At 35.7% G+C, this 27,903-nt stretch overlaps 6 protein-coding genes and 1 long non-coding RNA gene across 11 annotated transcripts; 5 read left to right on the top strand and 2 right to left on the bottom strand.

The window, feature by feature from the left end:
* Positions 1-16: 16 nt before the first annotated feature.
* Positions 17-3,397, top strand: Okr (DNA repair and recombination protein RAD54-like okr). Its single transcript, XM_070298631.1, has 10 exons — positions 17-106; positions 353-565; positions 643-833; positions 949-1,151; positions 1,226-1,668; positions 1,752-2,013; positions 2,150-2,312; positions 2,385-2,790; positions 2,965-3,128; positions 3,198-3,397. Exons 1-10 carry the CDS (start codon positions 104-106, stop codon positions 3,388-3,390), a joined length of 2,241 nt encoding a protein of 746 aa, XP_070154732.1. The 5' UTR covers positions 17-103; the 3' UTR covers positions 3,391-3,397.
* LOC138934657 (uncharacterized) lies at positions 2,127-6,479 on the bottom strand. Of its 2 annotated transcripts, none has more exons than XR_011447159.1 (3): positions 6,288-6,479; positions 4,290-4,739; positions 2,127-2,788 (listed from the first exon to the last, which is right to left on the bottom strand). It is a non-coding gene; the product is annotated as an uncharacterized lncRNA (long non-coding RNA). The 2 variants fall into 2 exon arrangements; XR_011447160.1 differs by having other exon boundaries at positions 4,290-4,736.
* On the top strand, positions 4,656-16,308 carry Su(sable) (suppressor of sable). Of its 4 annotated transcripts, none has more exons than XM_070298621.1 (9): positions 4,660-4,746; positions 6,163-6,402; positions 9,884-10,259; positions 10,397-10,655; positions 10,820-11,172; positions 11,295-11,508; positions 11,621-11,928; positions 12,053-12,260; positions 12,546-16,308. In XM_070298621.1, exons 2-9 carry the CDS (start codon positions 6,359-6,361, stop codon positions 14,369-14,371), a joined length of 3,588 nt encoding a protein of 1,195 aa, XP_070154722.1. In that variant the 5' UTR covers positions 4,660-4,746; positions 6,163-6,358; the 3' UTR covers positions 14,372-16,308. The 4 variants fall into 4 exon arrangements, with proteins under 4 accessions (XP_070154724.1, XP_070154721.1, XP_070154722.1 ...); XM_070298622.1 differs by having other exon boundaries at positions 4,661-4,746; positions 6,180-6,402; XM_070298623.1 differs by having other exon boundaries at positions 4,656-6,402; positions 9,887-10,259.
* On the bottom strand, positions 15,694-17,074 carry LOC138934655 (U6 snRNA-associated Sm-like protein LSm8). Its single transcript, XM_070298633.1, has 4 exons — positions 16,899-17,074; positions 16,793-16,833; positions 16,343-16,470; positions 15,694-16,128 (listed from the first exon to the last, which is right to left on the bottom strand). The coding sequence occupies exons 1-4, from the start codon at positions 16,927-16,929 to the stop codon at positions 16,038-16,040; spliced, it is 291 nt and encodes a 96-aa protein (XP_070154734.1). The 5' UTR covers positions 16,930-17,074; the 3' UTR covers positions 15,694-16,037.
* A 497-nt stretch (positions 17,075-17,571) lies between these two features.
* On the top strand, positions 17,572-19,925 carry LOC138935175 (uncharacterized). The gene is given in 8 exon segments (XM_070299600.1): positions 17,572-17,736; positions 17,841-18,138; positions 18,229-18,382; positions 18,474-18,616; positions 18,693-18,871; positions 18,942-19,356; positions 19,432-19,659; positions 19,747-19,925. Coding segments are annotated over 8 exon segments (1,707 nt in total). The 5' UTR covers positions 17,572-17,625.
* Positions 19,926-20,613: 688 nt separating this feature from the next.
* LOC138934654 (phosphatidylinositol 4-kinase type 2-alpha-like) lies at positions 20,614-24,159 on the top strand. The gene is made up of 6 exons (XM_070298632.1): positions 20,614-21,375; positions 21,522-21,640; positions 21,754-22,246; positions 22,333-22,598; positions 22,677-22,816; positions 22,953-24,159. The coding sequence occupies exons 1-6, from the start codon at positions 21,045-21,047 to the stop codon at positions 23,044-23,046; spliced, it is 1,443 nt and encodes a 480-aa protein (XP_070154733.1). The 5' UTR covers positions 20,614-21,044; the 3' UTR covers positions 23,047-24,159.
* Positions 23,036-27,796, top strand: LOC138934656 (stabilizer of axonemal microtubules 2-like). Its single transcript, XM_070298635.1, has 7 exons — positions 23,036-23,121; positions 24,203-24,353; positions 24,622-24,890; positions 25,331-25,648; positions 26,011-26,260; positions 26,323-26,597; positions 27,409-27,796. The coding sequence occupies exons 2-7, from the start codon at positions 24,279-24,281 to the stop codon at positions 27,668-27,670; spliced, it is 1,449 nt and encodes a 482-aa protein (XP_070154736.1). The 5' UTR covers positions 23,036-23,121; positions 24,203-24,278; the 3' UTR covers positions 27,671-27,796.
* Positions 27,797-27,903: the final 107 nt, after the last annotated feature.

Raw genomic sequence — 27,903 nt, 5'->3', positions numbered from 1 at the left:
TTCGAGGTTGGTTTTATTCAACGGTTCGCGCCATTTTTGTACTCGACAATAAATAACGAGATATTCTGTTGATTTTTCAACAGGATGACTAATTGAAAGTGAAATGGTAATAATTATAGAATATTTTCATTTTATTTGTGTTAATGCACTCTCTCTCTTCTGAAAAATAATTTTTATCCATATAGAATATAGAATTGTCATTCACATTACATATGTTTATATTGTGTTTATAACTTATTAATAAAACAAAATTAATTCAATTTACCTAACAAATGGATTAAAGTATTCACTTGTCTTACGAAAAGTTTAAAATATAATAATATATATTCTTTCTTTATACGTGTGTTTCAAGATTCGGTCACTGGCACCCAGTCAGCGAGGGAAACGTCCTTTACTCTTGGATATACCACAGGATTATGCAGCAATAACTTTGTCTGAAAATTGTCCGCCAGAATCCAAAAGAAGAACTTCCAAAAATGTCAAAAACATACAAATATCAGAACGCAAAGCTGTTCTTCTTTCCGATGATGGCATCCATACAATGCAAAGAATAGTATCGGAACATGTAAGTTTATTTATAAAAGATCTTAATTGTTAGATTTTTACTATAAAAATATGATATATATATATGATATCAATCAGGAAGAAAGAGTGAGAAAACTTCTTAGCAAACCATTTAAAATACCAGTGCCTGGTTATCAATTATCTGGACGAGTTCTTGGATTACGCCTATCAGGACCACGTAGACCATTGCATGATCCTGATGATCCCAATGCATTAATCGTCTATTCGCCACCAGAATTATCCGAGCATGAAAGATTGAAAGTCGATCCGTACGTATATATATTTCTAAATATAACATATGTTCAAATAGTCTTATTCAACCATTACAATATGTATAGTTTTTGAGATAAAATTCTGATTACATTATGTGTATAATTTTTGCAGATGTAAGCTTCTTGTACACGTAGTTGTAGATCCTATATTGTGCAATGTATTAAGGCCGCATCAACGAGAAGGTGTGAAATTTATGTATGAATGTGTAACGGGTAAACGTATAGGAGATGCATATGGTTGTATTATGGCAGATGAAATGGGTCTTGGCAAAACACTGCAATGCATAACATTGTTATGGACATTATTGAAGCAAGGTAAGATATACAAAGCTATTTAAAAAAATTAGTAAAAAAGATGAAAAAAATACAATTAAAAAATGTTTGCATAGGACCAGAAGCTAAACCATTAATAGACAAAGCAATTATTGTTGCACCCAGCTCTTTAGTGAAGAATTGGTACAATGAAATTAACAAATGGTTAAATAATATGGTCAACACTCTCGCTATTGATGGAGGAAAGAAAGCAGAAATTGATTCAAAACTCCTCAGATTCATGAAAACTTATGGCGGCAGATGTGTAACTCCTATTCTTATTATAAGTTATGAAACATTTCGCTTACACGCACATGCGTTACATCAAGACGAAGTTGGTCTTGTACTGTGTGATGAGGGTCATCGCCTAAAAAATTCCGAAAATCAAACATATCAATCTTTAATGGGTTTAAAGGCTAAGAGAAGAGTATTGCTCAGCGGAACACCTATACAAAATGATCTTCTGGAATACTTCTCCCTAGTACACTTTGTTAATCAAGGATTATTGGGAACTGCGCAGGTAAATGGAATGTCGATAAAAGCTACATATAATTTATTAAATATATATATATCCTAACTTTATTATTCGAATTATCCTTTCAGGAATTCCGGAGAAAGTATGAGACGCCCATATTACGTGGCCAAGATGCAGCTGCGACAGACGAGCAACGTAAACTCGCTCAGGAACGTTTGTCCGAATTAGTATCAGTTGTTAATAAATGTCTCATTAGACGTACTAGCGCTTTACTTTCGAAATATCTACCATTGAAACATGAACTCGTAGTATGCATAAAAATGGGCGAGCTGCAAACTCGCCTCTACAAGAACTTCATACAAAGTGATAGTATAAAAAAGTCTATGGAAGGTATGTTTTTAAAAAATTATTTAAATAACAATTTTAAGATAAAAGGCAATATTTTAATATATAGTATCATAATATATAATAAAATAGATAAAATATATTTTTTATATCTTTTTTTGTGTTTATACATTTTATATAGAGAATGATAATCCAAAGAATGGAGGTCGTTTATCCGCTCTAGCTGCCATAACTCTTTTAAAGAAGCTATGTAATCATCCTGATTTGATATACGATAAAATAATGGAAAAGGCAGAAGGTTTTGAGAAAGCTGCACAATTGTTGCCGCCGCATTATTCTACAAAGTAAAACTAAATTTTACTGTTCTATGAACTAAAAAAAAAATATATCATTTGATAATAGAGTCTTTGTTACAGGCAGTTGCTACCAGAATTATCAGGAAAACTGATGGTTTTGGATTGTTTGTTGGCATCCATTAAAACTACAACAAACGACAAAATAGTACTAGTTTCTAATTATACACAGACCCTCGATTTATTCGAGAAACTGTGCAGTAAACGTTCCTACAATTACGTAAGACTCGACGGTACGATGACTATCAAAAAGAGATCGAAAGTAGTCGACAATTTTAATAGCGACACTAGCAGCGATTTCATCTTCATGCTCAGCTCAAAAGCCGGTGGATGCGGCTTGAATCTCATCGGTGCGAATCGTCTCGTCATGTTCGATCCGGATTGGAATCCCGCAAATGACGACCAAGCGATGGCCCGAGTTTGGAGAGACGGCCAGAAGAAGCCGTGCTTCGTCTATCGTTTTCTTTCTGTTCGTAGTAACAGATTGTATCATGTTTATCATCGTCAATAACATATTTATATCAAACAATAAGTTAACAAAATTATTTTCATATGTGAATTCTCATATTTTTTACCATAATCTTTAAATAATTTTTTCAAATTTAATATGTATTTATAAATTTTATATTTTCCTTTTTTTCAGACTGGGACGATAGAAGAAAAAATATTTCAGAGACAAGCTCATAAGAAAGCATTGAGTTCCACAGTGGTTGATCAAGAAGATGATGTAGCGAGGCATTTCACTATAAACGATCTTCGCGATTTATTCAAATTAGAAGAAAATACTGTTTCAGATACACACGACAAGTAAGTATAATAGACTTTAAATATTTCAGAATGATTCGTGGAGCAAGAGTTATATTATTATTTATTTAGGTTCAAGTGCAAACGTTGCATCAATGGGATCGAAGTGAAAGGTCCACCGGAGCAATCCGACTGCAATTCCGATTTGTCCGAATGGCGACACTCGCATAATCCGCGGCATTTACCGGATATATCGTTACGACAGTGTTGGGATAGCGGTATTTCATTCGTTTTTCATCATCGTTCACATGAACATGTAAAATAATAATCAGAACAATTCAGAATAATCAGAATAATTTATTAGCATTTTGTTTCAGAATGTATTTTGCAACAGTATTTTGATAAATTTACAATATTTTTTCCATCAATGCCATTAAAGAAACAGTATCAAATATGGTAATTGCAGAAAATTTCAATTTTTTAAAAGATACTTATACAAAATTTATTTACACAATAATTTTTTTCTAAAAATAGGAGTATGAGAGAGAATGAACTTGTATTCAAATATATATGGCATAAAACTTTTTTGTCGGGAGGAAACAATATTTTTTTATATATATATAATTTTTTAAAAAATTGTTGCAAAACATTTTTGCTCCAAAATGCAGTAATATATAGTGTGATCGATATAAATGTGCCTCATATTTTGTACAAATTATTTCATTTAATATGTTTATAAAAAAAGAAGTTAAATTTCATATATTTATTAAATAACTCTTTTTTAATGTCTCTAGGTATATGTAAATAATAAAATGCCTAGGATGTTAAAAAATTAATGGCAAATATTTAATTTATATGAATATGAAAATATTGATACAATTTATTTATTAGATCACCAGAATTACAAATTTCCTGGCAATTAATCATTCCTCTTATCAGTTTAATAATGCTATCTTTCATTGCGCACACATAAGCACTTATCTAATCAAAGAGAAAACAGATTTATCATCACAAGACTCTCCTACTAATTTTTAGTTACGTAAAAGAAAAAACCATATAGATAAAGTTTATTTAAATGATAAATGATATCATATAATCAATACGAATATTTAAAAATAATTTAATAGCGAGTAAACATCATATATATATATATAAGCTTCGTATACTATTAAAAGCTTTCCGAGAAGGCATCACGTGCGCGCTCGAAGTTGTCAAAAGGCGCACCTGTATTTAAAGCGAACCGGACGTTTTCAACTCGGTTAGTACTCGCCGCATCACATCTTTCGCACAAGTTCCGCGTAGCAACATTCTTACTACATCGCAGCAAATATTAAGGAATCTCTCGTATATATGACATGGAAGAGAAATCACGCGAGAGAGACAGAGAGAGCGAGGGAGGGAGAGGGAGGAAAGACGAGACGAGCGGTAGAAGAAACGGTGATACGGGATGGTGGGCGCGCGATCACGTGACCGACTGACGGAGCGCGCGATTGGCCGACTAGCGTCATTTTATCCCTCCTGATCCGCTGCTAGCTTGTTCGCCGCCGCCATCGAAAGGTTTCCGTGACGGAGCGTCTGGCTCAGAGGCTCAGAATAGTTCCAGATGTGGCCATGTTTAGTTTGATCTCCGAAGTTTCGCTCACCGTCATAGACTGCTACATTTTTATACCTCTGCTGAATAGTAAATAACGCATCAGACCGATCGCGTACTCTTCGTCTTTGCTTGCGGCTACAATAATCTCAAAGTTTTTTCGCTGCATCCATATGTTATATCGCTCTTGCTGAGAGATCTAAATCTCCGAACGACGCGGGGACGCGTGCGAGAAAGAGAAGCACGCGTTCGTTGTTTGTCGTTGTCGCGTTATTAACTTATTGACGGGGGAGGGGGGGGGGAGGGTTCGTCTATCGGGATTAATCCGCGATACTCAGATCGTCTTACATCTGATTTCACGAGAATTTGTCTTTGTTCACCCGCGCTCGTTCATCGATCTCTCGGCAAGAGTCTCGGGCATTGAAACAACAAGAGTCGCTCCCTATCTCTGTCTCTCTCTGAAAGAAAATAAACGTTCGTCGTTAAATTCGAGGAGAGGGAACCATCGTCGTTGCCGAAGAATCGTGCGGTTAAAATCGCAAGAGTGAAAGCATCGTTATCAAGGGGAGGCTTTGAGGGAAGAGAGGGAGTGAAAGAGGACTCTCTCCTTCTCCCTCTCCGATCGGAGAGTCGCGTTTTCTTTTTTTCTTTCCCCCCCCCCTCCCCTTCATTTTTTTCCGAAGGGGATCCTCTCGGGGAGTACGCACGCGCGAGCGCGTCCCCATTCTCATCGCGTCGCATTTCCGTTTCGGACGCGACGAGCGAGCCGCAATCGTCGCGCGCGCACACGAGGTCGCACACGCAACGACGTTAACACTCAGACACACAAACGGACGGCGCGGGGGGCGGACGAGCAGGCAGATAGGGTGGGTAGGTAAAAAGATAATCATTAAACGGGAGAGAGAGACACCCACGACGAGCGTTCGTCGCCTGGGTCAGCCATATGCCACGTCAGCTAGAATGACGTCGTTCTCGCGACGGCGAGAAAAGGAGGATCGCGCGATCTGACCGAATTCCATTCTGCTTGTCGCGGGCTTTTTGGGAAAGAGAGATCGCGAGATCGCTCGCACTATAGTGAAAATTTGTATATCCGCTGCCCTCTCGGCGAGGGAGAGAGAGAGATAGAGAGAGAGAGAGAAAGAGAGAGGAAAAAGGGTATAAACCAGCCGAAAGTGCAAAATATTCGTATTCATTCAGTTCGGTAGGAGAAACTTTTCGGGGAAAAAAAAATCCCGCTAAGGACTCCAAGGTCCTTTTGTGAAATAGACAGAGAGAGAGAGAGAGAGAGAGCCATTAAAGAACGACCGTAACAAGGGCGTTAAACTGTTTTTCGCGTTACGTAGAAAGAGAACCGTTACGGTTATTCGCGTGAGAAAACGAGAGACAGAGACAAGAGACGGAGAAAGGGAGAGAAAAGAGGAGACGCGTAGTCTTTCGTAGACTACGTTCCTATACGGAGAGCGTTTATTACGCTCTCTCGCAAATGCTAGCAATTCATTCGAGCAGCGCGATTATTCCGCCAGAGCAAAGACCTGTCGAGTGTGGTCGATCGAATCGATCGTATGATCGCTTGATCGCCGTCCCGGCCGATCGGGAGAGGCCGCAGTGCTGATATAGGAATACTGACTCACTTGTTCACTTCGGGGTAACGAGAGCGAGAACACGCACAGATCGTCATCGATCTGCGGAACCGAAAACGAAAATGGCAGTAGAGAGTGTTTCCGCGGCTGAGACTCTAATCCAAAGGTTTGCCTTCCTACATACTATGTACATATTACGTATCTCTATTCGCTACCGCCAAATGGGACGAAAAACGAGAATGGAGAATTTCGCGAGTGACTATTATCATTGACAATCGTACGACGGAGATACATATATACATACATACACACACACACACATACATACATACACACATACAAAAGTTTGTTACACATAACTCTCTTTGCTCTCCCTCCATCGCATTCTTTTCTTCGCCATGCCCCTCGACTCTCTTTCTCATTCTTCCTCCTTCCCTCTGCTCCCCTTCCCTGTTTCGACCGACTTCACGAGATCTGGGAACGAAAAGATCGTTTCGTTCTTTCGATTTCGACACGCGTTCCTTTTTCCGAACGCTTTTTGTAATCTCGTAGCTTTATCATCTGGGTTTAAGGGAGATGGGGATATATAGCTTCTTTCGTGCATTTTATTTTCTCTCGTTAGCGAGTGTCTACTTGGATTTCCAAGCAAGAGAATGAGATGAAGATGAGTCAAGGCCGTTCTCTCTTACGACGCCGCGATTATTTCTACAAGTCGATTCCGCGACAGTCCCGGCGAATTATTTTCAGAATTGGATCGCGGATGCAGTTTTGGCGAGGGAGACAGAAACAGGTGGGCGAGTCGCATCACTGCGCGCGCACAACTCGGCTCTATCCTCTTTCTTTTCTTTTCTTTTTTTTTTAATTTTTATTTATAGAAAATTACTGGGATGTGAGATTGAGAGAGAAACCAGTAGAATTTCTCGACGAGTTCGGACCGCGAGCGCGCGAAAAATTATTTATGGAGAGAGAGAGAGAGAGAGAGAGAGAGAGAGAGAGAGAGAGAGATAGTGATATAAACTTGAAACTTTTAATTTATATCGCGATTAGATCCCTCTCTGTTTGAATTTTCGATTTCCCGGATGCACGCGAATCGAGACGATATTAATGCCGCGGTAATATTATCGATCCATTTCCGGTCGAGATAGGAACCTCTAGCTTTTCTTCCCTCCTTTACGACAGAGACCGATTACATTCATGCACACTTAATGGATATAAGCAGGACGGAAAAGTACACACATCCTTCAATTCTTTCTCTTGTGACGTATATCGTGTACCAGGTGTCTCGAATCCACCGCGCTTTACTTTTTTCGATTAATTTTCTGATCAAAATAAATTATTTCTTAGAAGGAATAAATAAAAGGCATCGGTATAATTTTGGATGTTAAAATCGAACGATGATGAAGGGTTTGGTAAATTATAAAGAGAAGTATATATCGAAGAAAATTAAGGATCGATGAATTAATGCTTCGTTTAAATAAACTTCATAGCATAACGCGATTAAAAAAATCTTATTCTTATTCTGAGAGAATGAATTTTATTTCGAGAGAACTTTTTTACTTCGAATTTTAATCATCTGACATATCGGTAAATTAAATTAATCGAAGAAAAGAGAAATAAAAAAGAATTACAAGAATTATATTTCCACGTTCTATGAAAAAGAACAGCTTTACGTAGAAGTCAAAAAAAAAAAAAAAAAAAAAAAAAATGAAACGTGGTAGATCTGAGTCACTCTGTATACACGATCTCTCCCACGCCGGAACAATCAGATCTGCTCGCGAGACCTTTAATTTTTTTCCCCCTTTGATACACGAGACACGCGCGTCACGCACATACGCACGCAACGCATACACGATTGATAGAGAAAGAGAGAGAAACCCTTTTGAAATGAACGAGAGTCGACACGCGAAGAGCTTTTGGAAATAATATTCCCGTTTGGCGTTAACGTCACCCTTAAATCGACAATGCTGCAACGACGACGATGCTGGAGAATGTGATGGTTTCTTTGATGCATAATACTATGATTATGACTATTCGTCGTAATGACGAAAGCTAATGATGATGATCATGATCTGATGATGATGATAATTATAATGTTAATGATGACCCAATGAGATGGTAAGGCAATCTTTTATTTCCATACCGAGATCCCGCCATTTTTGCGTGGCGACATATCTCAGAAATTGAGATTCGGTATAATTAATCGATAATCAATAAATGATTTAGAATTATGTGCATTCAAAGAGGGATCGAAATTAACTATCTTTCCAAATACTTCGATCGAAGTAGGTTTTTTTCTATCATAGAGAATCACTTTTCCTTTTTTTTTCTTTCTTTTTTTTTTCAGAGCTTGAACCTCTTAAAATTTTCGATATATAACTATGTCGTGATTACGGGATATTAGGCCTTATTTCCTCGATCATTAGCATGTTAATTAAATCTTATCGATCGAAATTTAAATTTGTTCGATATCGATAACAATATGTTATTCTGTTTTTGTTTCTTCTCTTTTTCATCTGTTTTTACGATCAGGTTTTATTTACATAAAACTGTAATTTACATATACATACATATATATGGCGTTCTTATATATATATATACGTATAGTTACATATTTTCCCGCCGGAGATTGTCATCGATCGGTTTCTATCGGGTGTGCAAGTTTATTGCACGCTGTGGTCTTTTTTTTTCTCCCCCCATAGACCGACGTTTTCGACACGATCAGTAGCTTCGGATACCGCCACGTTATAGTCCGCTCTAGTCGAGTTTCTCTTCAGAGTTCTCTACCATATGATATATATAGTCCCTCGACTGCGTGCGGTATCAATTCGTCCTTGGCGACAATGACGAGTTCGTCCTCCTTATGATTTCCCCTCCGCCATTATTTTTAGCTCATTAATAAAACAGAACAGACACGATATTTCGACAGGCTAATATGAATTACGACGAGGTGATAACGTAGCGCGTCTTAAGGATTTCTTTTTTATTTGGAGCTTTATAATAGGATTATCCTCATTGGAAAATTCAGGGAAAAAAATCATAGCTATCGTGTTTCAATTTTGTAATGACCAAGAAATATGTTTTCTCGAATGTATTTAATATCGATATATATTCCTAGACTTTTAAACATCATCAGATCTTGTTGATCTTCATCTCGTGTAACGATATTGAAGAATATAATAAAGCAGTAAAAAAAATTGCATCTCTTATATGGGAAACTATACATATTTAATAATGTATTATGCAGGAAGAAAGTTGCAATTATATTGTGTATATATTACACAGAATCTATATATTTCAATATAATAATACAGTTTACAATATTATATAAATTTATTGCATTCTTTTAGATGAACAAAAGATAATAATTTGATGTCAGAAAAAAAATATAGAAATTTTTAAATATAAATATGTGAAAGTAGTATTGTCTTCGTTGCAGTCACTGAATCCAATTTAAATAACATTTTGTTATTTAAATCCATAATTATATGATTATATTAGACAGAGTTTGTGATTTGTAAAATATAAATATCTCATATATGATTTATAAAAATTATTTAATTATTATTAATACCATAAAAAGCGTAATTTTTATAAATTTTTGCAATGCTTTCATGAATTTAAAAATAATTTTTTAAAAATATGTACAGCAGTAATGATAACGATTTGGAAGATGGAGAAATTCCATCAGATGAAGACGACGAGCCTATCGTCCCTGCGGCAAATGTTGCATCAGAGGCTGCTAAACCAACACCTAAGTCAGATTCTTCGACAAATAAAAATTTTGATGCAAAGTTTAACAAAAATAAAAAGCAGCAGCCTGCACAGGCAGCTGGTAAACATTTTTTGAAATACAAGAATCCAACCGAAGATTGGGCTGGAGATGTTGAAAAAGCCATCAAGGCTGCAATGGAAGAGGATGGAGGGAAAAATCAGGAATCCAAAGCAAAGAACAAGAACAACAGAAACAAAGTTCGGAAAAGAGTTCGTGATGAGAAAGAGGAGGATCGTAGTAAAGAACAAAAGGTATGTATGACACGCGAGATAACGAATTTTATTTATAATGCATTAAAATTTTTTTTCCGGCTTACTGAGACTGCTTTTAAAGCTATAGGTTCAATATTGTCCTCGTTTTATTACTAATGATTTATGAAACTTTGCAGAAGCGAAAATTGAGTGATGAAGAGAACACCAACGAGGATGAAGATGAAATGCTTTTTGTACGAGGAGCCTCACCTATTAGGAAGGATTCTCAAGAAAATAATAATTCTCCCAGACGTATAAACGAGCATGAAAATTTTGACAGTAATTCGGATTACGAGGAAAGATCTAATATAAATCGACATAGAGAAAATGATAGTAAACGCAGCACTGGACGTGGAGGAGGAGGAAGCGGAGGGGGAGGGGGAGGAGGAGGAGGAGGTACACAGAATTTTAATTTCTACTTTTTTCAATTATGTTTATATATAACTAAGATACGCTACATGTATAATCCTTCTTATTTTTATTACATGCAATTAAAGTTATTTAATTTATAATTATGTGAATTGTATTATATTCGATTGTCTTTCTAACGTATGCGATAGGACGTCGCGGTGGCAAAAATGAACGTGGTGGTAAAAACAAAACTCGGGGCCAAATCCGAAATGATCGAAATGGTCGTCGGCAGCAGAATAATGATCATGGACAGGAAGCAGATACAATCTGTGTATATTATATGCAAGGAAAGTGTCATAGGGGAGACGATTGTCCGTATTCGCACAACGCTTTACCACCCAGAAAAATGGAATTGTGCAAGTTTTACCTTATGGATTGTTGTGCTAAACGTGACAAATGTCTGTATATGCATCATGATTTTCCTTGCAAGTTCTTCCATACTGGTCTGAAGTGTAATCAGGGCGACAATTGTAAATTCTCGCATCAGCCTTTGAATGAACAGGTATATTTTATGTAATTTTATATTAAATTATAAATAAAAATTGAATAATGCCAATAAGAATAAAACAAATAGTACCTAAGTTTATTACTAACAATATTTTATTTAAATTTGTTGTGTTTCAGGTAAAAGGTATTCTTCTGAAACACTTAGAAACTGCACCAAAGGAAATTCTTGGTGATTTTCCAAGATTGAGTAGAGAGGGTGCAATGTTAATGATAAATAATACAGCGCGTTCTCTAGCGCAAGGTCAAGATACAACAAATCAAAAGATTCCCAGTCTTTTCGAATTGAATCTATCAGCACCTACAGAAAAAACTGACGAAAAAGAAGATAAAGGTAACTAAATATAAGGAAAAATTAATATATTTATTGTTAAAAATTTTTTAATTTTGTTTTATTGTTTATTTGTCGATTTTAATATTAAATTTAAAATTGTTTGACTGAATAGAAGAACAAACAAATCCACAAAAGCAAGCCAACCTAAGGGAGAGAAAGCCTTCTGGAAAGAAGACGCGATGGGGATCGGATGAGGATAGAGTTCCCTACGAGCATATTATGCTACTACAATCAGCAAATGAACTTGGTCTTCAACTTCCAAATGCTGCATTAGGTTTAGCTACGCAGCAACAAGCACAAAAGCAACCTATTGCACCATCAAACTTCTATAGCGAAAGAAATGCAGAATCAAATAAAACTGTACAAAAAACGAAAGAAGATTTTACAAAGGATGTCGGAGAAGATGATATATTAAACGAGGTATAATATTATATGAATTTATATTTATAACAAGTATTATATAATACATTTTTTATTTAAAAATTTGAATTAAAAATAGGAGATTTTAATATATTATAAATTTATTCTATTTATAAATTTGCAGTCGAAAAAGAGAAAAGACGTTGACTTGAGGCAACTATTGAACGCAAAGAAACCACCGCCTGTTTATAGTATAGCCGATAAAGTGGCTAGTCTTACGAAAAATAAACTAGATGACGAAAGCGATCAAGACGAAGAAGCGGAACTCGTTATCGAAGTACCGGCTGAAGATGAGGATAAAGAAAAAGAAAAATGTTTCGACAGCGAGCAAAGTAAGAATAACTACTTACATTATACATCGTTTTTCCTTTTTTCAATTATACATATTCGATAAAAGATTTAATAATATTTAATCAAAAAAATAATTTTATACTGATTCTATATTACAATTTTTTGTTTAGTAATATCTCTCTTATTTCTTATATCGCACTTCTTTATTTCCGTTTATATAATATATTTAAAAAGTATGTATATAACATATAGATGATCAAAAACCTTAATTAAACATGATATAAAATAATGATAGAATAATTATTACATACTTGTTTAAAAAACAGGCGATCAAGCCCACGACATTTCCTTTTCCTCTACGGACGAACATGAAGCGGTGCCGCCTTGCCATTTGCCGAAGAAGGCGCAAGAGTTATTCATGCGAATACAACAGCAGCAACGTGCGGCGCAAGACAGTTTTAAGAACATGGATAACGATTCCAACGCACGTACTGATCAAATCATCGAGGATTGGTATTCGGACGACGAGGACGATGATGACGATGATGACGATGAAGGTGGCAATCTTACTATAGTGGACAGTTCGAAGGATGAGATTGAGCCCATCGAGAAAAACCAGAACGTCGTTGTCAAGGAAGAGTTTCCGCCCACGCCACCTGCGTCCAATGTGCCCCAACCAGCCGCTATTGTGGACAAATTGGGCGATTTGAGCAAAATCGACATCAGTGCTGAAGTGTCTAAACTATTATCCACTATAAAAGCTCAAAGTTCAACGAGCAACAAAACACAACAGGCGGCTAATTCAAGCCAAGACACATCCAAAACTAAATCGGCCCAAGATCCCAAATCAGACAGCGAAATGTCGTCGAGTCCGAGACTATCACCGGGACCGAATTCGATTACCGCACCCGTATCTAGGGATCCGCGCATGTCCCGAGATCCTAGGCAGCGTCGAGAAATAGAGCAGAAGCCAAGCAGTCCGAGCATATCCGACGCTAAGAGAGAATCGCAGAAGCCTCTCAGGCTGGAAACGAGCATTTATAGTTCCGGTATCACTGCGATGGACGCGAATATGGACACCGATCTCCGGACGAGGGCAGATCAGGATCTCAGACGGCAGGACATGGACTTTCGGCAGCGTTTTCAGACCACCGAGTTCGGCGACACGGATCTTCGCGTGAAATCTGACGTAGATCTGCGACAGATACTGAGTCTGCCATTCAAACCGGCGCCCGCGCACGATCCATGTACTGAGATCGACGCGAGTATCGCGTCGCATCCACCAATGCCGTACAAAGTTTACGTAGTGGACATACCCAGACCGGACTATACCAAACTAACAAAAGAGGACGCGCAAGTCAAGTATGATCCGCGTCTTCGTAAGATCTTCCGCATTGTTCAACCCGAGCTGGCCGACTCACCAATGTCGCCGCCGCCGTCGCAGGTCAAGCAGGAAATACCAAAATCTCCACCGCAATGCACCGTTCGTACAGACCCGCGACGGAAAACGCTCGAGGCAGCCGCTTCCAATCAGCAGTCATCCTCGCAAAACGTGATCAACTCTTCCAAGGGAAGACAGTCGCAACCGATGGAACCGATGGGACCCAATATGGGCCTCGCTCCGGTCGGTATGCAAGTGGGACCTTCTGGTATGCCCGGACCGCCACCCAGTGGCATGCCAGGTCCACCGCAGGGCATGATGGGCCCAATGGGTCCAAATTATCCGATGGGTATGGGCCCAATGAGGCCTATGATGAATCCCGGACCCATGCCGCCGCCCATGGGCATGCCACATGGCGCCGGTGGAATGGGTATGAACGGGCCAGTTCCGATGCCGTCCCAAAATCAAATGAATTTTGACCCACGTTTCAACGTGCAGCGTAACAACGGAGCTGGACTGTTGGGTCCTGCGCCCGCTCCTTCCTACGAAGGAGGCCCTCCTTATCCTTGTGCTAGCAGCTATAATAATTTTGGAGGACCCGGCAGCGGCGGAACTGGCGAGCCCGGCATGATGGGATTTAATCCAAACGGATCGAACGGGCCTAGTTTTGGTCCGATGGGCGATGATTGGGGCCCGGGCAGCAATAGGCAGCGTGGTGGTCGTATCCGTCGAAGGAATCGCAATAGGACCAATATAGTGACTAATAATTGAAAGAAACAGCGGGAGAAATAAATAAGTATATATATAGACTGAGCACCTGATAATAATTCTCATGAGCGATCAAACTGCAAATATGTGTATATATACACGTTCATGTAATGTGCTCGACTGTGTGTTTTAGTCTTTCCAGTTTATTTTGACGGTATCAATACGAAGTTTACGGATTTATTATCGCGCTATAGATTTATTCTTAAATTATAAATATTTATGTAAATATATATAAATATTTCTCATTATCTTTGCTATTTACTTTTCGTTTATATAGGATTAAATCTATAACGACTACTTAAGAACTTACTCAAGAAAGTTATGATTCTAATAATTATTATATTAATAATGATTATATATATATGATCGACAGATTGCAAACTCTAGTGACGAAGAAAACAATAGCTCGCATCTTACATAATTCTTTAATTAATGCAGTGAGAGAAACTGCATGTAATGCTCATTTACGCACGATTTTCTACTTATATGGAAAATCTGTGCGTTCTAAACGTGCAAAACATACCGTAAACACATCCATCATTCTAAGTGTAATTTGCCGTATAAAATTCTCAATACGTCGCTAGTGAAATATATAAATCCGTCAAATAAAGGATATCTATAGATATATTTCGATGTATATCCACTAGTTTATAATTAGGCTCTATAAAAAAAGACTTAGCACATAAGTCATGCCGAAATAATTAATTCAAGAGTAAACGAAGGAGCAAACGCGATAATAGAGACATTAATCAAGTTGATAATTTCTTTGTCTTCCATGCAAATGGCACGCTGAGTGCTTGCGATTTTTGCGTACACGTCTCTGTACGATTCGCGAAGCAAGCGATACATTTCGTACATTGACATGACACGATCTTTACCCATATCGCGGAAACATACTGAGGAGTTGTAGAGAATGTAATATGAAATGCAATATTTTGTAAAGAAGTCAATATATAGTGCGCGAAAGAAATTTTGCGGCATATATGATATGAGATACTTTTTTATATTAAAAAAAAAATATGCGTAAGCATATAAATTCCGGTATCGATTTTTGCTCGAAATAATATATATAGTGCTCATTCTTGTGCATCTCCAACGTGAACTATTATTTAGCGCCTCCATTAAATTCTTCTTATAGATTTGCGTGCGGCTTCAAATAATAACAATAAATTCTGAATAACTCTGCGAGAAAGCAGAACAATTTCTTTAAGGTTGTACGTATATATTTTCTTTAGGATAAATTTAGACATAAATATAAAATATTTAAATCTTTTATTTAGATATTATTAAATGTTAATCTATGATGCGATTATATTTTCATCTATCGCTATACATTATGATACAGAGCAAAATTACATTTGTAAAGAATAAAGTTTACTATTATATAGTAAGATTTTTGTACAGATAATTGTTATTTTAAACGCAAATTCTTGCTACTTTATCTCAATGATGTAAATACTACTATATTAACTCTGTGCATTTTTTGAAATACAATTATATGATAACATGTATATATGTATATCTTATATGAGAAATATGGAAAATTTTTATATGATATACAACTTGTATGAAGAATATTTTTTTTTCTAGCGCTCTCGATTGATTTTATTTTAAATTTCGGATGAAAATGTGCGGCGATTTGAACTGCACAAAATTCTACATATATTTATCAATGTAAAATGGAACTTAGAGGATCAGCACGTATCGATGATAAATCCAATCTTGCATCCATCTCGTCATCTAACTCTCCCACTATCGCTCTGAAAAAAGATAAAGGACACTTTATAATTAAATAATACTTTTAACAAATATGTTTATGGCCATTATTTATTTTCTTACAAATAATGATGCGGAATGAAATTATATTTTTCTATTTATATTGCGAATATTGATGTATTAATAAAAGAAACAATCATGTTACAATACGATTATTAAAACTACTATTTGTATAATTTATTTTGAGATTATACTAACACGTTATCTCCTCTGATAATATGTAAACCCAAGACAACTTGTTCCACTCCCTGCGTTGTACTATATACCCGTTCATGTGATTCATCAAGAATTATGTTTATAGTCTGATCAAAGCCTTTCAATGTGCCCTGAAATAAAAGATTTGAAATTAAGTCAAATTATTAATTGCATGAAAGATGGAGTATCGCAATAAAATTTTGTTTATATGTAGAGCAATTACAATTAAATACTTGCAATATAAAATACTCGTTATATAAAATAAAATGTAAGAGAATCATTAAGAGTTTAATAATCTTAATACATAAGAGAACAATGTAAATATGACATTGTAACTTACTATGTTCATATAATCGAGAGTAAATATCTCTATGCGAAGCCTGAGGCAATTATAGATTATATTTATGTAAATTCGAGCACGCTCGTGTGATTTAGCAAAATTCATATACTTACAATAAAATTCCTACCGTCCGATGTAATAATGGAAACCGTATCTAGATTGTGCTTAGGTTAATATATTTCTCATGCTTTTGAAAGATAAACAATATAAAAAGGATACGATTCATATAGCTCTCTAATCCCGACGCCATTATCTGTCAACAATTATTTAATGAAAAATCGATATAAAACCGCATAAGTCAGCGAGTCATCGATTTCTTCGACACATGCAAATTAATGATTAGTGACAGTGACAACAGACTCCCAAAGAAACTATAGACCGCAAACTGCATTCAAACGGTAGCCATTTTGCATTATCCCAAGAACTGTCAAAAAGAAACTTAAATTTCCCTAGAATTTGATTAAAGCCACATTTACATCGATGTTTTTGAACTTATTGGCTGCATTCAGAAAATACTATGGTCGAATAACCAGATTTTAGAAAAGAGATCTGATTGGTGCACATGTAGATTCAAAAATTACAATTGTTATTCAAAAATTGCACAGTCATACATTGTGTTTTTTACAACTTAATGTAGCCATTAATTGAGAAAGACAAAAATATGTGTAATTATTTTTATATTAAAAAGAGAGATTAAGATTATAAAAAAAGAGAAATAAAAATTAGGTTTGCATTAGCTCATCATGTTATTTACCACGGTTTTTTTTGCCGTAGCACAGGCATAACAATGGAATCATTATCGTTAAACAAACACAATTTTTTAGAGATAATAAGATAATTTATATAAAGGTCGAAAACACGCATCACTTTTCACAGTAGTGTAAATAGACATCGTCGATGAAACAGACTCGAATTAAATCAATTTTTATCTGTACATAGTTATAAAATGAACAGATTAGAAAATCATAAAATCATTGGATTGTCGTTCTATAAAAATGTATTTTTACTCACGCAAATGCAACCACCTTGCGTTGAATTTCAGCGACAGTTTAGGCAGGTACAGAAAAATACATCGCAAGGACAAATTTTTATTTAGCTAATTTTATATAATATATATAAGTTAGAAATTTTTAATACGAGCATCTCTTTTTCTCTTGAAAGGGTATGTTTGATAAACCTAATACGGCCGGTTTTCTGCATATATCTCATTATCTGTCAAACTTATACGACGCGGCACTTTTTAAGCAAATGGTCAGGTGGCCGACCTTATGCAAAAGGGATGAAGTAACGTATCGTATCGAGATGAAAAACTTTCTCTTCATTCTATCGCGTAATAATTCCGACGTTAATTTTCCACCAATATTGATGTCCCATCTGATTCAATCGGGAGGTACCAAGTTTCTGATTATCATGTGGAAACTATCGCAAGTCGCGCTTAGAACTTATATTAAAAGAGAATGTAAGCGATAAATATATATATATATATGAAAAACGATATAGCTCTCTCCATTCCGGTACAATCATAATTTATCCAAGTCGAATTTTTCAGTTCAAGGAGAATTGTGGAATGCACCATGTCCAAGTCCAATGGATCATTTAATTATAGCATATTTTAATAATGTAATTGCTAAAAAACATAATATTATAATAGAAACTTATAAGGAAATACAGAAAATTCATGATACCGCAACTATTTTTCTCAAGTAAAAAGTCAAATTATTTTTATTTTGTACAATGAATGAGATATGGATGTATAATATATCAGCTTTTATATAATTGTATTATGTATTTCAGCAACGAGAGTGAAATATTAAATGTGTACAAATTGGAGATTTTTGATAGAAAAGGAAATATAGAAAAGCTAGTTCTTAATACATCAGTTCATCAATTAATTCAAAAACGATTAATAGATGTGGAGGATGCAAACATCATAAGTTGTTAGTCAATAAACATTTCTGTAGATAATCTTCACTTATTAATAATTTTCACAACATTTTTTCTTTTATATTGCAGTGTGGAAAAGAAGCATTTTTGAAAAAATGCAATATATATATAAAAAAAATAAAGAATTAAATAAATTGAGAGAATCCTGCGATTATTTGTGCAAACTTGTCCTGAGGATAAGCACAAATCTTGGAAATCTTGATGCAAAGAAGTTGCCCAAAATTAATTGCAATAATTTCTTATTACAGGTAAAATAGAAATCATATATATAAAGAAATCTAAATTATGCAAAATTATCTTTTTTTTTTTCAATTTAAGCATACAATCAACAATTTATATGCGGATAACTCTATCATTTCATTCTCCACCTTGCTCACATTGCTCTATTTGACATCTGTACAAATGTTATTTCATATAAACGCTGCTGATTTCTCAGATTTATCACCATGCTTACTATTTGTTCAAAATATTTGCAAAGAAATAAAATTTTTACATATGCTGTTTATTGCACTGAACACTAGAATTAACAGTATAGTTAGAGATGAACAATGTGATTCTCGAAAAAATGAAAATGCTTATTCCAAGCCTGATATAAACAACAAATTATTACTAACTGCAAATTACAGAATATGTTTGCAATCTCCCAAGATTAATTTTAACTTCAATAAATGTGTGGATGATAATCTTTTCTATGAGAAATTGTGGTCATCACTGAAAGATGATGCGATGAAAGGTGTTGTTTGTTAGAATCTTATTGTTTCTCGAATTAAGCGACCACATGTCTCACAAAATTATTAACAATCCCCAGGCAAACATAAGGATCTATTTAAAAGGTACGCAGGCAAAAATCGTCCATCTCATGAGTTGTCTACAGCATTATCAGACTTTAGCAATTCTTGGAACAGTATGAGCGGATGGCTGTCTCCTCATGCACACTCCACTAAATGCATGCAGATTTTGTCGAATGGAAAATCACAGTCGCCCTTATATTCTCGATTGCTACAGCGTTCTAAATTGAATCTAAAACGTTCCAGAGGTTCTCTGCAATTTTAAATATTTTAACATGTTGAAATTTTGATTGCTCTCTTGCAATTTAAAATTAAATCAGTATATTTGCTTTCAGAAAACTTATTGTACAGTTCGAGTACGAACTACGAAGGATTGAATTTAACACCAAGGAAACGTCGCTCAACATCTGAACAAATAATAAAAAATAAATGTGATGGAAGAGTGAGAGATCTCTTTAATTCTGCTTTGTCGTATGTATCTTCGAATTCAGAAAATTAACAGGATGTTCGATGAAATTAGAATTCACAATATTATTATCAAATATTTTCTGTTACTCTAATTTGAAGAAGACAATTTTGATGATAACGTAAATTCTTAAAAGTATATACAATATGTTAGTAATTTGAGAGAGCTTATTAACGTTAATTTATATATTGAAATGTAATGCATATGTGTGATATTATATTGCCTTATGATATATTTATTTCACTATCGTTATGTATTCCTTTGAACTTTAAGTTTGAATTTTCACATGCAGTTTCACAGGCTTTTTTTCAGATTTTAGCCTTGCTTACATAATGCAAACGAAAAAAAGAAAATAATGAATAAACTTGTATTTCATAAAATTGCTCGGAGAATGTTGCAATTCCTAGATCTGAGCAATATCTTCTATCATCTCCAAAAAAGAACAAAGTTTATTATGTATAACCCTTCCAATATTTTCAACACATGTCCATTTTCACCGCAAGATAATCTTCAACCTATTTTCAGAGTGCATTCGCACTTGTCGCAAAATTATTCAGATTCGTGCCTTTATTCTCTGACATTAAAAAATTTCGCCCGATTAAATATCAATCGTAATTTCGCAATAACGTTGCGAGTACACTATACTGCAGTGTATAGTGTATTGCACATGCACAAATGTAAGAAAAAGAGGAAAAAGGAGAAAGAGAGACAGAAAAGTGCATACGCGTCGCGCAAGTATGGCGGTAATCCTATCAGCTGATAGCGTCCGTCGTTGGGATGACGGACCAGATTTTGGTTAATCGGATTAGCTCATAGCAAGTACCCCCTTCCCCGCAACCGTCGATGACCACAGGTTGCGTGTGCTGCTGGTCCACATTAGGTATATACGATACAAATGACGCATAGACGCATAGAATGCTGATGCATTTCTCGTACGTTGACACGAGATACTACGACACCAAGGAAGAACTGAGGACGAGCACGAATCGCTGACAAGCGGAGGAGAACTCGCGGGAATGTCGCAAGGTATAGACAGGTCGAAAAGTGATCCGTCGAGTCGAAAAGTGAAAGGTTAAGAACTTCGACTTCGGCAACGGTTGAAGGAGAAACAGCGAGAGCGAGTCGGCTTTGATCGCGGATCGGCCTGCGTGAGCGGATCAATCTGTGATGAGCGACTCCGAACAGCAGCAATTGCACGTGCCTTATCGAGAATATCATAGTCAGAACAACACTAGTCCCGCGGTCACTCTCGTGGAAACCGATGCGCTGGTGGATCTGTCCATCAGTAACCATCATCAGCGCCTATCGTCGCAGAACGAGCGACAGTCGCCGGCGCCGCCGCCGCCGCCGCCACCGGGAGACCTTCTGCCCGACGTCGAGTTCATTCCCGGTCTGAGCAACGATCAAACCCTAGCCATAGATTCCTCCGGGATCGACCGGGAGAGCCAGCCTCTCCTCGGTCGCTTGGAGCTCGATGTTACGTTCAACAGATTTCCAGGTTTGTTGAATTACACTTCGGCTAATATGGTTAATTATAGCGGTGTGTTGTTTTAGTGCATGCTCGTTCGTGACTTATCTAGTGACATTTGAGAATCGTGATAGTGTTTCCTTGTACATGGCATTACATATCTGTATATATTGTAGATGATCCACAGTTCACGGAACTGGTGTGGCAGGCTGAGTGTGCGATAGACAATGGGGTTTATCCAGAGAGGATATACCAGGGTTCCAGTGGTAGTTATTTTGTCAAAAATCCCGCAGGGGTAAGATGTATTTTTTTAATCTTCTTGCAAAAGTAAGAAGTTTAGACTGCATTATAGCTTCCAATGGAGCTAGTGATACACAAGCATTGCTGATCTTATACTGTTCTCAACAGAAAATAATAGGTGTATTCAAGCCAAAAGACGAGGAACCTTATGGCAGGCTAAATCCAAAATGGACAAAATGGATGCACAAGCTCTGCTGTCCCTGCTGCTTTGGCAGGAGCTGTCTGATCCCGAATCAGGGATATCTGAGCGAGGCAGGCGCGAGTTTGGTCGATCGCAAACTAGGCCTCGGCGTCGTGCCGAATACTAGAGTAGTGAAACTCGTCAGCGAAGTGTTCAATTATCCACGCCTGGATCGTCAGAAGGCACGCATGAAACAAGCTATTATGGAGCAGTTTCCCACAGTGGGATCGCACTTCAATCGTATCGGCTTGCCACCAAAGGTCGGTTCCTTCCAAGTTTTTGTAGACGGCTACAAGGACGCTGACTATTGGCTAAGACGATGGGAAAACGAATCCATGCAGGCGCGTTTGAGTCGAGAATTTCAACTTCAATTCGAGCGTTTAGTCATACTGGATTATATCATCAGAAATACAGACAGGGGTAAATCCAATTGAGCTGCTTGCAACTGTTATAAGTTATATCGTATCTTGTTGTTTGTGTATAACAGGATAATTTCACTCTCATAGGTAACGACAATTGGCTGATCAAGTATGATACTAGCATCAGCAAAAGCGGATCTGAGCAGGGTGAGGTGAAGATCGCGGCAATCGATAACGGCCTGGCCTTTCCTTTCAAACATCCGGACTCTTGGCGAGCGTATCCTTATCATTGGGCATGGTTGACTCAAGCAAAACAGCCGTTTAGCGAAGTTACGAGAGAGCTAGTCCTGCCGCAACTCTCAGATCAGAACTTTGTACAGGATCTTTGCGACGATCTATACCAATTGTTTAAAGTAAATTACATTGAAGAGATTATCACATCGTGTGTGTCTTATATGCAACGATAATATATAATTGTTCATCTATTTCAGCAAGATAAGGGTTTTGATCGACACCACTTTGATAGACAAATGAGTGTGATGCGTGGTCAGATCTTGAACTTACAACAGGCCTTGAAAGACGCCAAAAGCCCAGTACAATTGGTACAAATGCCGGCTGTAATCGTGGAAAAGTATATATTCTTATTTATGTCCATTAAAAAATAGGACAAATTATACTATATATATATTAGATGCATAATGTGCTTATATCTCACAACATCTCATATTTATTTATATTCTCATATTTATTTATTTATTTTATTCCAGGGCCAAAGGAAATGGTGCCCCCAGATTGTTTTCGTTCTCTGACACCTTTACTCAGCGCTTCCAAAACAAGAGCCCGTTCTTCTCTTGGTGTTGAAGATAGGAGTTGAATCAAGTGTTTGTGAATCAGTGTCAGATGATGGAACTGTCCTGCCCGTCATGAGAATAATGTGTAATGAATTATTTTTCTAAGTTTATCCTATTACACATTTCTACCTCTCTTTCTTAAGTTTTATTTCTGTGCAACTACAGATCAATCAGGAGGAGATGGTTATCATTCTAGGCTGTCCTATATTTATATATATATTTAATCTCTTTTCTCTCTCAATTTTTAATTGAGATATAAAATAAAATTCGTACTATATATTGTATACAGTAAATACATATATATATGTATAATGTTAAACTACAGATTTTTTTAATGCGCTTAATGTGCGAAAGAAGTATAAATTAGGCGCGTTTAAAGTTTAGGTATACATAATATATAACCCACAAACAAGGCATAAGCCAAGTTGCACGCTTGAAATACATCTCTCGTGTCTTCCACATACACGTACACATTGTAGCTTGTGTCAATTGATGAAGAATTCATAGATCAACGCCTAGTCAACGACTAATATCATACAGCTACAATTTAGAAAAGTCGAAAGATAAAATATCTTATATTCTTCTATATTTGAGGATATGATTTTTTTTTCCCTCTTTTGCGTCAAAAGGTGATGTTAATTTGTCACACACAAGAAGTGTCGATTATTAGATACTTAAAATGCTGTATACAATTTTTTAAAGTTAAACTGTGATCTTTTGCGATACACACGCGTTGTGTCACACGTATATTAATGAATGAAAAAATTCCATGTAGTTATAACAACGCTCTAACCATTAAGTACAAATTAAATTGCTACTGAAATACATAGAGGAAATAGAGTTTCTAGTGCAATTTTTATGATATTGTATTTTTGCCTATTTTTTTTTTATATTACATATGTCGTTTTATCTATGAGAAAAAAGAATCATACGCAATCGTATTCGAATCTAAATTCATATCATAGACGGTATAAGCAAATGATTAATATCTCGAGAAGTCTCGATGATATATTTTTCCGGCGAGAACATCACGAAGTTGTTTCTGTACCATGTTGTATGCATGTCATTTTATTAGATTTTTACAATATTACAAACTTTAACTCTACAAGATACATAATATTATTTTTAATGGTTTGATATTTATTACAATATCATTTTTTATACAGAGGAATATTAATGCAATTGTGCATTGCATATATGTATGATACGGTAAGAAGAAAGGAGGTCATTTAAAGCTGCAATATGGAGGTTGTTGAGTCTTGTTCGAAGAGGAAAGCCTTATCATCCGCTAAAACAACGTGCCCATGCAAGGCTAAAGTAATATTTATTTCACCTTGCAAACTCAATTATTTCTAATGATTTTTATATACAATGCTGAAATCCATTATTACGATTGATTTCGTATGTAATGTTGAATTTTTCATTATAACAATTAATTGATAAATTGCCAACAGTCAACAGTCATTAATGTATATTTATATAATTTACAATCATTACAAATTATTATTATTTCATATTGTAATATAATATACGATCGATTATCTTATATTTACGATTATTATATAATATTCGTACGCGCATACAGTATGCTAAAAGATACGTGCAGCCTCCGCGTGCAAAGTCCTTCGCACCAGAGCGAATGTATAAGGTGCCGTCGAAACAACTCGAGACTAGTACAACTTATCATTTGTCGTATTTAAATGTGGATCCGCGTTATGCGCGATCGCAACCGATTCGACCCGTTCATAGTCTTCAGAACAGTACCGGCAAATTTATCGACGAGACAACGAATCAATTATCTTACAAACCCGTATGGCAGATTGTTAAAGCGGAGCCAATTATACCAAAACGTAGGTAGGTAAGAGAAAAGGATGAATGTATTTTATATCTTTTTGCGCCGTTAATATATTCGCAATGTGCAAAAGAAGGAAATTATTTTTGATACAGGCACGAATGTATCTACCGAATAAGAATATTAAAATTTTATTATTTTTTTTGTATTTTCTTTTTACATTTATTAATAATTTACCATTACCTGAATAGAAAGACAGAGAAAAATTATTAATAATTATCATTAATTATTACTAATTATTTATTATTATTATTAATTATTATTAATAATTATTATATGACAAATTATTATTTTAATTCTAACAAAAACAAAAATTAAAAATAAATATAAAAATTAATAATAACATGTTTGCGCATACAAAAAAAGTCTTCAATTATTATTCATTAATTAAATTTTCTAACTACAAATTATATTTATACAATAATTATATTTTATTTATTAGAATGATAGCTCCGGGTGTAATGGAAACCGTAACAACAGTTCGTCGCGATTATACGCCAAAGCATATCGAGAAGCCGGAGATGATTATACCCTGCGGAAGTATCCGCACAAGTTCAGCACCCTTAGATGACAGAACGATGACGAGATTATCATATATTTCTCCTGGATCTATTGAACCTGCAATTAGTTTTAAGCCGATAATAAAATATTGTCCATCGAACCAACCGCTATTTAGAGAGACGACGCAGAAGTTGAGCTATCAACCCTTTGTCCTTGATAAGAAGGAACTCTATCCCTGGGCGCAGAAACAGACGTATAAGTATGTATCGTGCATAAATCTTTGAATATTATACATTTTGTGATATGGTTACGTAATAATAAATTAATAATAAAATATACATTCAATTATAATAATATAAATCATTTTCCATAATCTGTGTGTTTATCTGTGTGTAAAAAAATGTTGATTCAAATATATATGACTTTATTTCTGATATTAATTAAATTCTCTTGAGAATATATAAAGTAATGAAAATTAAATCCTTTATGAGAAATAATATAAATATATAACAATATCTGTCCCTATACAAAATCTGTCTTTACGTTTTTTTCTCCTTTTTTTATGCATGCGTTGGTATAATATAAAAAACAATATTAATGTATTTTAACTCTATTTTTAAGATCTCCAAATATTGCAATGTGTGGCAAAACTACTTATTCCGAGAGCTACATAGAGAACTACGCGGCTTCAATGGAAAAACCTTTTCTTCCTATGGCGGCATATATATTTCCATACGGTGCCGAATTCGCGAATAAAACTATTTACAAAGAGAGCTATCTGCCAGGTGATGCGGAGCGCGTGGAGCCGTTTATTCCTTGCGGCAGTATTTCTATCCCCGACGTAAAAATGGTCACCGATACGACCAACAAGGTGACTCCTCTCTTCTCCGATTATGCCTGGATAAAAACAAACAATGGCGTGCTACCTTGTAGTTGAGTTATCAACGAGTCTGGACAGAGAGGCGGAAGCCATTCGTACCCCCGCGCCCTAAGGGTATAACAGCCGGTAGAATGCAATCGGAGACGACGACTCGTTGCGAATATGTAGCAAAAACGACATTGCGTCCAGACCTCGTCATCCCGTGCGACAATATTCGCACCGCCGACGTACCGTTTGAGAGAGACACGACTACCGGGTTGTCTTACGTAAAACTCGATGCGATAAAACCCATTCGCAGTTATAAGCCCGTAGTTACGCAATATCGCAGGTAAGATGGAGAAGCGTGAAAAAAGATTTATATACACTGGTGTTCAAAGAAATTACCCCATTAGTTCTAAATCTAAACTATTGGCATTATGTGATATCTGCAGTTGTCAGAAAGAAACCAAACACCTTTCGTGAACTTCAGGAAGCGATAATTCGTGTTTGGAATCACGAATTATCAGTTGATTATCTTCAAAAATTGATCTTCAGTCAATGCTTCGACGATGTGCTGTTGTTATTAAGGCCAGAGATGGTTCAATTAAATATTAGTTTGCACTTAGTGAATCTTTCATTCTATTTTTTATTTAAAATGATAAACTGAAGCAACATGAGAGCTTCTAATAATATTTCAGTCATTGTCGTATTTATAAAACTGTTGTATAAAAGTTGCGAATATTCAATTTGGAATATTTTGAAACCATCCGTCAAATATTAGTTAGTTTTGCATTAATTATTAATAAATACTTTTGTTATTCTTTATACAATATTTCTATTGTATTTTGTGATGTTAGTCATTAATAAGTAACATACCGTACTATCGCGAAAAATAGTGAGAAATGTGAAATTCCTAAGTGATATACTTTCTTTAAATACCAGTGTATACCAAGTAAAAAAGGCCTACAAACGACGGCTTTATATATAAAAAAAAAAACCTTTTAACAAGAAGAATTTATTTCCTCTCGGGAGAAGAAATCTTTTCAGCTAAAAAAAAGAGATGTGTAATTTAAACTGTGTTCTTACGATGTGTTTAGCCTATTTTTCAAATGCGAATTGTTGCAATTTCAATTCTGCAATGCATCCCACTTTGTTCACAGGCCGGAAATTAAGATAGATTCCGAAACGATAAATAAATTATCGTATCAGGCGTGGACGTCGAAATCTAAAGAAGAATTCCCATGGGCCCGGAAGAGTAAATATCGGCCGCCCAAACATCCGATGATCAGCGACACGGTCTATCACATGAGTTATCCCGCACCAGGCCATTATGTCGAGGACAATATATGCGTAGAGTGCCCGTGTCCAATTGATGAGCAAGATGACATCTCTACGTCTACTGCGGCAAAAGCAGCATCTTAAATGTTTTTGAATTAGATACAATATACCCTTGCTGATATATTATACATCATTTTAATTTATTAACGATCTATTTTCAGGATAAAGATTCTTTATATGTTAGATAAAATAAAATTACTTTAGAGTAAAACAAAAATAACCAAATTTCTTTATAAATTTTCTATAAAAAAAAAAAATAAATAAAAATAAAAAAAATTATGCCTATGTATGTTTTCTGAATATACTAATATTTTCCG

Source organism: Polyergus mexicanus, unplaced genomic scaffold (assembly GCF_030449975.1).
Source record: "Polyergus mexicanus isolate NDT 795.1 unplaced genomic scaffold, iyPolMexi1.0 SCAF_7, whole genome shotgun sequence".
NCBI classification, from domain to species: domain Eukaryota; kingdom Metazoa; phylum Arthropoda; class Insecta; order Hymenoptera; family Formicidae; genus Polyergus; species Polyergus mexicanus.
This window is presented reverse-complemented; position numbering and strand designations above follow the sequence as displayed.

What these genes read in the sequence shown, in the direction of transcription:
- Okr (XM_070298631.1), top strand. An exon ending in AAAGAATAGTATCGGAACAT is followed by an intron (nt 566 to 642) that starts GTAAGTTTATTT and finishes GATATCAATCAG; the next exon opens with GAAGAAAGAGTGAGAAAACT. An exon ending in GAAAGATTGAAAGTCGATCC is followed by an intron (nt 834 to 948) that starts GTACGTATATAT and finishes TAATTTTTGCAG; the next exon opens with ATGTAAGCTTCTTGTACACG.
- LOC138934655 (XM_070298633.1), bottom strand. Translation starts at nt 16,929, where the DNA reads ATGGCGTCGGGATTAGAGAGCTATATGAATC. An exon ending in ATTAGAGAGCTATATGAATC is followed by an intron (nt 16,834 to 16,898) that starts GTATCCTTTTTA and finishes AGCACAATCTAG; the next exon opens with ATACGGTTTCCATTATTACA. An exon ending in ATTATCAGAGGAGATAACGT is followed by an intron (nt 16,129 to 16,342) that starts GTTAGTATAATC and finishes ATCTTTTTTCAG; the next exon opens with AGCGATAGTGGGAGAGTTAG.
- LOC138934654 (XM_070298632.1), top strand. Translation starts at nt 21,045, where the DNA reads ATGAGCGACTCCGAACAGCAGCAATTGCACGTGCCTTATCGAGAATAT. An exon ending in TACGTTCAACAGATTTCCAG is followed by an intron (nt 21,376 to 21,521) that starts GTTTGTTGAATT and finishes TATATATTGTAG; the next exon opens with ATGATCCACAGTTCACGGAA. An exon ending in TTGTCAAAAATCCCGCAGGG is followed by an intron (nt 21,641 to 21,753) that starts GTAAGATGTATT and finishes TGTTCTCAACAG; the next exon opens with AAAATAATAGGTGTATTCAA.
- LOC138934656 (XM_070298635.1), top strand. Translation starts at nt 24,279, where the DNA reads ATGGAGGTTGTTGAGTCTTGTTCGAAGAGGAAAGCCTTATCATCCGCT. An exon ending in GCGCAGAAACAGACGTATAA is followed by an intron (nt 25,649 to 26,010) that starts GTATGTATCGTG and finishes TCTATTTTTAAG; the next exon opens with ATCTCCAAATATTGCAATGT. An exon ending in GTAGTTACGCAATATCGCAG is followed by an intron (nt 26,598 to 27,408) that starts GTAAGATGGAGA and finishes CTTTGTTCACAG; the next exon opens with GCCGGAAATTAAGATAGATT.